Source organism: Ylistrum balloti, unplaced genomic scaffold (genome assembly GCF_031769215.1).
Source record: "Ylistrum balloti isolate Yb309-2 unplaced genomic scaffold, AGI_CSIRO_Ybal_v1 Utg370006, whole genome shotgun sequence".
Taxonomy (NCBI): domain Eukaryota; kingdom Metazoa; phylum Mollusca; class Bivalvia; order Pectinida; family Pectinidae; genus Ylistrum; species Ylistrum balloti.
This window is the reverse complement of record NW_026782081.1, coordinates 2547308-2557746: the sequence shown is the minus strand read 5'-3', so window position 1 is coordinate 2557746 and position 10439 is coordinate 2547308. Positions and strand designations below refer to the sequence as shown.

Below are 10439 nucleotides of genomic sequence, written 5' to 3'. Positions count from 1 at the left end.
AGTCATCTTGTAATCATTGTAATTATCGAAGATCTTCAGAATCATTTTTTGTTTTAACACCATTTAATTCGAACGTAAAATGTAAACAAAGAGTTTCAAATTCACACTTTTTCTATTTCCCCGCTGCCTGTCTATGGTACCTCTGCATTTCGCACATCAAAAATCTTTTTATTTACATATACCATGTATATATTAAAACCAATTCTAAGTACTCTGTTCCGATCGATAACCGTTTAGATTTGGAGAAAAAGCTTTTTTACAGCTTTTATGTCTGTATTTGTCGATTAAATACTTGACAAATTGAAACCTTTTGATTTTTCTGTAAATGAGGTCATTACTTCTACCAATGCTCCGCTAAGATTCGAACCCGAGGCCTGAGGTTTCCTAGTCGAACGTTAAATCGATCGAACTAATGAGGAGCTTTCTATTACCGAACGGGTCATTGCGGCTAGAATTTAACAAGGTTCCATTCCCGTCGGGGTATACCAACTGTAAGTAATCGTTTCGACGTGTTTTGGGTCCAAATACGGATCAATGGCCAGAAAGGACACTGACAAGGTCAGACTATTCCATAGTACTACAGCTCTGATTTCTATTGTTGTTCGAGTTCTACCGAACGGAAAACTCTCAGTTAAGATCACGGCATGGACTCGTGTAATAGTGTTTGTACTTATTGATAAACATGTTATCAAAGATTTTTCTACGCCAATTACTAGTTACACCACCCGTATATAGTGATCATTCATATACACATGTTGTCATTTCGAGACTTTAATTCTATAATAATGAATTTACATCTTATTTGATATAACTGGAAAACAACATTGTGGAAAATGGATCGAATGCACAAATGAAGCAAACTATTCTTACGTGCAATTGATTTAATAATTGTAAAATACGTGAGATGTTCAAAGACAAAGAATTAAAATGCAAAAAGATAGTTACTGGTACATTTGCAACATCATTTTACGAGTGACAATGAAAATCGGTAATCCAATTGAAATTGCCCCACTTTTCAGTCTTTCGAAGAACTAATCCTGTGTTTCTTAGAAGACTTTGTTCGTCGTGTCTTCTTTCCTGTTTTTGTGTCTTTTACATCTGTTACACATTCTTGCATCTTTAGGCGTCGCATTTCCTCAGCAGCAAGACAATAATGGCTCGTGTTCTTTATCATTTCCTCTGCAGATTGTTTTAACTCCTCGGCCTCCTTCCTGAGAAGTCTGGCTTCCTGGCCCACAAGCATATTAGACTCCCACATCATACACTGGGCTTCGTCCATTACAGCTAGTGCTCTACGATGTATTTCATCTGCCTTTCGTGATTCCTCGCTCACTTTCGGTACGGGAGCCAGTCGAATGTTTCTTTTAGTATTATCAATCTTGACATCGGTTTTCTTTTTCTTTGTCTCAGTACGTTCTCTCTTATCGCGATCTGGAGTACGTGTCATTGGACTGACAGTCTTATATTCGGCTAAGTCCCATAATTTTCCAATTTTCTCTAACATTGCTTTTGCATCAGCTTTTATCTGTTTAGCCTCACTCTTTAGTTCTTTGGCCTCTTCTCCAGACTTCCGATTGGCTTCCCTCTCCATCTGCTCAGCTTGGAGTATCAAAGAACGGGTCTTGATGTAAGCTTCGTAGTATTTCTGAGCGTCCTTATTGGATGGCTTATAGTTGTAGATGCTGTCCGTTGAACTTACTGGAGGGAGCCGTATAAATATATTGTTCCTAGCATGAAAAGGTGGGTGATATCGAATGAAGGCAGAACTATTTATGCCCATGTCGTTAATTTTGGATCGCAGATAAATGACAGCTTTCCGAAACGTATAGGTTGCTATGAACTAAAGCTTATCTGTTACGTCATATCGTATTATATTTCGGCATATCTATGACGTAATAATATATTCTTAATTATTGACGTCACAATATGGATGCGTACTGTGTTGTACCGTGACAATTTGAACCCTGTCCAGATTGAAAAAAATTAAAGCAACAACACAACAGGACTGTTTTATTTTATTGTGTTTGTAGCTCTGTAATAGCTTATGTTGTTTTTTTTAAAAGAAATATTTTAACATTGAAAAAAAAATCAATGTAGAAAGGGATTAAAACTTTAATCAATAAAACATGAGAGCTTGATTGATATCTATAGCGTAACAATAACATTAAGAATGGTTATTTGAAGGATATAAAGTTCGATATGACTGAAATATTTTCTTGTATAATTTTTGTCATAATGGACAGATTTAGTTTCGGTTACATCGTTAAAAGTCAGGGGTAGACATGACATTTCATCATACGTTCTAAGAGTCATGATTGTACAAAAGAAATTAAAAATAAACTTATCTTGGTCAGGCGGTTTGGTATGGTGGCTGATTAAAGCCAAATACATAACAAGAGTCGAAAAAGCGCGACAAAGATGAAAAATCATGACGGCGAGGTTCATCTAGAAATAGAGAATGAGACGGTGACGTTCATCTGGAAATAGAAAATGAGATGGCGAGGTTCATCGAGAGATAGAGAATGCGACGGCGAGATTCATCAAGAGATAGAGAATGCGACGGCAAGGTTCAAGAGATAGAGAATACGACGGCAAGGTTCAAGAGATAGAGAATACGACGGCAAGGTTCAAGAGATAGAGAATGCGACGGCAAGGTTTATCTAGAAATATAGAATGCGACGGCGATGTTCATCGAGAGATAGAGAATGCGACGGCGAGGCTCATTGAGAGATAGAGAACTCTGTCGTGTTGTTGCTCCCTTGCTTACATTACCATTACATCAGATAGTAGGGTTTCCCTAGTGTGTACGTACGAGTCAGTAAGTTTCTTTCCTGGATCAACAGCAATATGTAACCGGAGATAAAATATGTAAATCTGAAAAAAAATGTTATTTTCTCTTATTGACCTTGGCTAGAGTCCAACCAGAATTAATAATTTTGGGCGTCAGAGGATAAAGATTAGAACGTTATTTAACAACATGCCGTTTGGTCTAATTGTTTATGTAGAGTTATCTAGGCAATGTTTATACTTAATTGATGGAAGAGGTGAGTCTAGTAAGCTGTAGTGTTGGATCAGGTTTTCAGCAGTGTCTCTTATGTAAATCTAAGATAGCTTTGAATGTAGTTAATTGTTAAAATGGGTGTAGATAATGATAGTATCCGGTTATGTTTGTGATGTTGTCTGATTTAGTCAGTGATAGTGTCTGATTTATTTAGTGATAGTGTCTGATTAAGTAAGTGACGGTGTCTGATTTAGTCAGTGATGGTGTCTGATTTAGTTAGTGACGGTGTCTGATTTACTTAGTGATAGTGTCTGATTAAGTAAGTGACAGTGTCTGATTTACTTAGTGATAGTGTCTGATTTACTTAGTGATAGTGTCTGATTTATTTAGTGATGGTGTCTGATTTACTTAGTGATAGTGTCTGATTAAGTAAGTGACGGTGTCTGATTTACTTAGTGATAGTGTCTGATTAAGTAAGTGACGGTGTCTGATTTAGTCAGTGATAGTGTCTGATTTATTAAGTGATGGTGCCTGATTTACTTAGTGATAGTGTCTGATTAAGTAAGTGACGGTGTCTGATTTACTTAGTGATAGTGTCTGATTAAGTAAGTGACTGTGTCTGATTTAGTCAGTGATAGTGTCTAATTTATTAAGTGATGGTGCCTGATTTAGTTAGTGACAGTGTCTGATTTACTTAGTGATAGTGTCTGATTAAGTAAGTGATAGTGTCTGATTTACTTAGTGATAGTGTCTGATTAAGTAAGTGATAGTGTCTAATTTATTAAGTGATGGTGCCTGATTTAGTTAGTGACAGTGTCTGATTTACTTAGTGATAGTGTCTGATTAAGTAAGTGACAGTGTCTGATTTAGTTAGTGATAGTGTCTGATTCAGTTAGTGATGGTGCCTGATTTACTTAGTGATAGTGTCTGATTTAGTTAGTGACGGTGTCTGATTTACTTAGTGATAGTGTCTGATTAAGTAAGTGACTGTGTCTGATTTAGTCAGTGATAGTGTCTAATTTATTAAGTGATGGTGCCTGATTTAGTTAGTGACAGTGTCTGATTTACTTAGTGATAGTGTCTGATTAAGTAAGTGACAGTGTCTGATTTACTTAGTGACAGTGTCTGATTTAGTTAGTGATAGTGTCTGATTTAGTCAGTGATAGTGTCTGATTTACTTAGTGATAGTGTCTGATTTAGTTAGTGACGGTGTCTGATTTACTTAGTGATGGTGTCTGATTAAGTAAGTGATAGTGTCTGATTTAGTCAGTGATAGTGTCTGATTTATTTAGTGATGGTGTCTGATTTACTTAGTGATAGTGTCTGATTAAGTAAGTGACAGTGTCTGATTTACTTAGTGATAGTGTCTGATTTATTTAGTGATAGTGTCTGATTTAGTTAGTGATAGTGTCTGATTTAGTTAGTGACGGTGTCTGATTTACTTAGTGATAGTGTCTGATTTACTTAGTGATGGTGTCTGATTAAGTAAGTGATAGTGTCTGATTTAGTCAGTGATAGTGTCTGATTTATTTTGTGATGTTGTCTGACTTACTTAGTGATAGTGTCTGATTAAGTAAGTGACAGTGTCTGATTTAGTTAGTGATGGTGTCTGATTTACTTAGTGATAGTGTCTGATTAAGTAAGTGACGGTGTCTGATTTACTTAGTGATAGTGTCTGATTTAGTTAGTGATGGTGTCTGATTACGTTAGTGACAGATTCTGATTCAATGTTAGATCTAGCAGGTGCTAGTGTGTGATCAACCTGTTGAAAGTGTTTATCTAACCCAGTTAGTAGTAGGGTGTAGATCTAGTAAAGTGTTCCAAAGGGTCTAGATAGTTAGTGGTAGAGATAGATCAAGTTAGGTGTTCTAATGGGTCTAGTTAGTGGTAGTGATTTTTGAAGTGTTGTTATGGGTCTAATTACTTGAAGTATTGGATCTAGTTAAGTGCTTTAATGGGTCAAGAGCAATCACTTTAGTAGACCTAGTTTAAGGATGATGCAAGATCAAGTTAAGGGAAGTGGTAGATCCAGTTAAGGGTAGCTCTTGATCAGGTTAAGAATATTCTAGTTTAGGGTAGTGCTTATAGTTAAGGGTGATTATAGATCCAGTTAAGGTTTTTGTTGCTATGGTAGAGTTGCAATGTTGGATCTAACATTCTGGGTTTATTGTGAAGGAACACAAAAATATGACAAATTTCATACATTTTCTGTTTTATTGTCAATTGCATCAGGTACAAAATAACATGATGATCAAATGTTGCAGGCGTCCAGTCTGTACTTGCATGGATTGGGTCATCAAATAAAAGTATATATTGTCTGAAAGTCACTCAACACTTCCTCACAGAGTGGGGCTGCCATAAAAAATACATCCCATCTGATTTAAAAACAACCTATCATCCAAGATACAACAACAGACTAATTCTAACCTTCAATATTAGTCTGTACGATAAACAAATGTTTCCTAGGTAAAAACTCTGCTTCGCTATTACCCTGCTACAACAGAAGATGTATTGAGCAAGTGTCAGACAACTTTCTGGTGTCCCTTCACTTCAAGCTTGGACACATGTAAACCTTATACATAATCATTCATAACACATTGTGGACAAGGATAAAAACTCAACACCTAACAAGCACATCGCAAGGCAGTTCATAAAGTACATGTTTTCTTAAAATGTCTTCATATTGTTGTTGTAACAGCATTTCTATTTGTAGACTAATAACATGTTCTCCTTAGAGTAAATGATTTTTGTACAAATGAAATGAGTTTTGAAATGACACAAGCAGTTACATAGACATTTTAAAGTAATTAGACATGACAAGTCAAAAAAGACCTATTTTCTTTAAAATTTTGTTCAATCATTCTTAAGTATCAAAAAAGAACATAACCATTTTCAATTTGAGTTTACATTCTTGAAAAAAAATTGATCTTGAAGACTTTGAAAACCCCAAGTGATTCAGGTTTTCTTTCTGGATTATGAAGAAAACCTGTATTGTTTTGATTTTAAGGAACATGGTTATGTTCACTAAATGACAATTTTCCTTAAAGATTTATTCAACATAAACACGTTACAAAATCAACCCCATTACATCTGATCACATTTTAATGTCTGACAAAGAGAACCATCACTTATATAACTTATCTCAAATGTTCTGTTTGGCACATATCATAACAAGTCTAACACAAATGATTCCCTTCACAGTGATATTTGTGGGAACAATTGAACAATTAGAAACATGACCAGCCTGAGTAGTTGACTGTTTTATAATAGACATAAATTCTGTAACAACTAAGATCACTTATTTCAATTGTAGTCAACATAAATGACTAAAGATATTTCGTGTCATTTTACACATATACACGTCATTAATTCATACACCGATCTTGTCTCCAAAACACCCATTCCCTGATCTCAATTCTGACACAGAATATTCTAAATGCAGTTTAGTGTTTTGTCATGTGGATAAATGTGAACATAAAGGTGCTAGAGATTTGAAAAGACAGAAAATCACAATCCTAGCTGCAAGGGACATAGAGAACTGGGTGAGTATAATATAAGAGAATAAAAATTTCTATTTCATACGTGATCTACAAAGAGAGTTCAAAAGTTTTAATCTAACAAGGCTTTTTCACTTCATGCTTGTTTCATGATTTTTAAAGTATCAATATCTAACACTATAAACAATGACCCATTTTACTTGGTATTTGATGAACATGGAATGAAAAGCACACATTATGACATCCATTACAGGAAATTTCACTGAACAAACATCATTTCTCAGGCTTTATTTTGATTGATATCAAGTTTATGATAACATGCATATGATTATCTATATATCATATCTTTGATATCAACAATTACATGTATAAACTAGAATTTCACTCTCAGCTAATATTAATACCCTTTGTAATATTAAACAAGAGTTATTTCAGTGTGAGCTAAACATTTTTCAGAAGAGTTACAGTATATAATTACTATGGTACAGCAATATTTCTTAAAAAGAAGTAGGAAGCTGGAAAAAAAGGGAGAAATTGCATTCTTCAGTGTTTGTTCTAATTCAATTTTGCAGATATATTGATAAATTTCTTTTGTAATTAAAACATCCATGATTCAATCAAATGATATGAAATATATGAAAATAAAGTCACAAGCTTACTGCCACATTTTATTTCTTACCATTTAATATTTCTATTATGACCCTCTCATCACCACTACAGTACAGTAACAATCATATTAAAAAGTGTGACTATTTGTGACAAAACATGATTCACTAAATAAATAACTTTGTGTAAGAAGCAGGATTTAACATGTCATTAAAACCATGTTAAAAATTAAATTCGTTGAATATTGCATTGCAAGCACAGTAAATATTTTTTTCACAGTACAAAATACAGAGACAGCGTAGCTTACTTTACATAACAATGTACATCTAAAACGAGATGTTTGCACACAATAATGACAACCTTGTCATTATTCCCCCACACCTGTTTAATTCTATCGCTCAAAAATAATGGGGGTTGACAAATACAGTTATCTCCCTGAGCACTGTGCTCCCTGACCCTTTACATCAAGACAACACAACCCCCTCCCCTGTTTCATACACATGCAATGGCTTCAAAGCAATGGTTAACAAATAGAATTATCTCCTTTAGAACTGAACCAAACTGACATGACATCTTATAAATCTACAGATGCATTTGTAAATGGTTGTCTATTCTAGAATGAAAATCTCACAATGGTATTTATTTTGACAACTGTTGTAGCAGATAAATGTGGTGTAATCCTCAGATGAGTCCGAATCTAAAAAATTGTATCGCCTTGAAAATGTGACAGTGCGGTTGACACTTCAGCAGTTACATAATATCTGATAGTAGAAAGTTGCATTATTTTCACATAATACTGAAAAATGTTTATGAAAGATTATTTTGATTCATCTTTCCCATTTTTGTTTTGGAAATGTACCTCACTTCTTACAGCTCACCAGCAATAGGGAAGTCTGTCTGCGTGAAGTCACACTATTGTTTATGTGAAAACTGAATTGAGCTTTAGTAAATAAAACTGCAATGAGGGGACTTGGATGACTTAAAATTTCAAAGAACTAATACATGTAATAATGTCTTCACTGGATTAAGTTCCTTATCTTTCTATACCCTGGTACATATGCTAGTATTTTGGCTATTTATCAGCAAATGAAGGACTGGTAAAGCAAGGGAGACAACCAAAACAGAACAGCTGATCACAAAAAATAAAAGATTGAATAAGTTTGATATATTGACAGAATGTACATAATTTGTGAGATTTGTCTCAATTGTTTCAAATTTCATGATAAATGAGGTTCCAAATTTCATGATGAATCAGTGTCAAGGAATGATGTAGCGCAGAATATAGAAATGGCATAAGAATACAAAATATCTACCTGGGAGTAATGTAGAGCATACAGGATGGTTCACTGTACTCCAACCACTTCTATATTTTCTAATAACAGAGTGATACTACATAATGTACTACATTAGCTAATTAGCAAGTCCAATTTGACTAAAATCCAGAGTTGAAAAAAGCTGAGCGACTGAGAATTGAAACATGGTGAAAGTGAGAGAAGTTTCATGCATAATGAAAATGTCAATAAAATTACAAAAATATGAAAACATTAAACACAACACACTAAAAATTGTGTACAATGAATCAAGATGAGGATAAAAAATACTGATAACAATGTTGCACCATGGTGATGTATGACACATAAACAGGGCCTGTTACTATAGAGGCCATATACACCCCAACCCCAAACTCAAGCAGGGACATCCAAGCCCCTGGACCAGGGCATGGACATCCAAATCCCAGGACTAGGGAAAAGGACATGCTAATCACCAGATCAAGACAAAGACACCTTAATATGGTTTATGAAATCAAGACATTCCACTCAACCCCTGGTACAGGGCAGGACATCCCTCACCCCATACCAAACAGGTTTGCCAAAATTATTGAAACAAGGCAGGAACACCCTTATCACAGACAGGGCACCCAAACCCTGGATCAAGGCAAGAAGCATCCTTATCTGGAACCAAAGCAGGGGTAAGATCAGACAACACACTACACTCTGTCATCTGTTTGCACTGTAGCTACTTCTGTTTAGTGATCTATATAGGCAGTCAACATGGCTATTATAATTCAATATATATATGACGCATAACAAATGGTAGAACCTCTCCCACAAAACTTTTGGTTTTTTATGCTTAGCATTTTTTATTTGTAATATAAACACTTATATAGTAATCTTCACATAAAAGACAAAAGTTAACAATAATTTAAAATTTACATACTACTTCACTTAAGTACTTGTGACTGTATATATTTCTGACATGACTAAATTTATTGAAGTGTACATTCACTACCAAAGCATTGTATTGTCCCTGCCTTGGCCAAACAATACAAACACATCAATAGTTGCATATTAATTATAAATAAAACCTGTACAATTATTACACTTTACTTTCCTTATAAATTTCCACATCAATAATATCACTGGCACCTCGAGGCACCCAGGGGGTACCATATTCATCACAAGTTAACGGCCGCCTATCTGAGCTCTTCTGTCGGATAAAAGAGTCTTCTGTTTTGAGTTCCTTTCCTGATCTGCTACCACAGGATGTTGCACTATTCACTACTTCAGATAAATAATTGTCTGAAGCACCATTGGATTGTAACTGTGATGACATGTCCTCCGGAGAGTCTTGTCCATCGACTATTTCCGACAAAGTCCTGTTTAAGGTTTCTGGGTTTTCCAGTTCTGTGAAGTCCTCATCATCTTCCTCCTCCTCCTCCACATCTACCTTACCTTCACCAGGGCCACAGAAGCCATTATGTTTCGGCCGCTCACCCTCAGGTGATTTCTGCATCAGTTTTAGTTGTAAAACCTGTAAGATCAATTATATCTTAATTTAGCAAAGTAAAGCTCATCATTTCTTTGTGCAAAGAATACATAGACTCCATCCATATGATTTCACTATTTTAATCTGCTTCCTACATATCATTACTAAAGGTATTTGGTACATGTGCTGACAAACTGTCAAATAGCCTGTTAAAAGGACCATCAATGTCCTTCAGGAAAAATGTCACAATACTTCCATGGTACCTCGCACTAAAATTGTAATAAATCTACTTTTGTAATACTTTTATACGGATGGAAAGTCATTGTACATTAAGAGCCATTTCAAGTAAATATCTTATTACAGTATCACTATTACGATATAATCATATTCTCTATGATACACCAGCTTTATAATAATTAATAACAATCTTAAGTATTGGTAAGTTTCAAGTTTTCTTAAATATCTGTATAATGATTTTGAAGTACATGCAAATGTACCAGCCATCTAAACATTACATGATTTGACAAACAACATTTAAACTAGTCAAATGTTAACTCTAGTTGTGATCA

At 34.8% G+C, this 10439-nt stretch overlaps 1 protein-coding gene across 1 annotated transcript in view; it reads right to left on the bottom strand.

The window, feature by feature from the left end:
* Positions 1-5196: 5196 nt before the first annotated feature.
* The window catches only part of LOC132548123 (ecotropic viral integration site 5 ortholog-like), a 63385-nt gene continuing 58142 nt past the window's right edge, over positions 5197-10439 (bottom strand). The window contains exon 20 of the mRNA XM_060211944.1: positions 5197-9915. Within this exon, the coding sequence (XP_060067927.1) occupies positions 9481-9915 (435 nt within the window). The 3' untranslated portion in view covers positions 5197-9480. The remainder of the gene's footprint in view (positions 9916-10439) is intronic.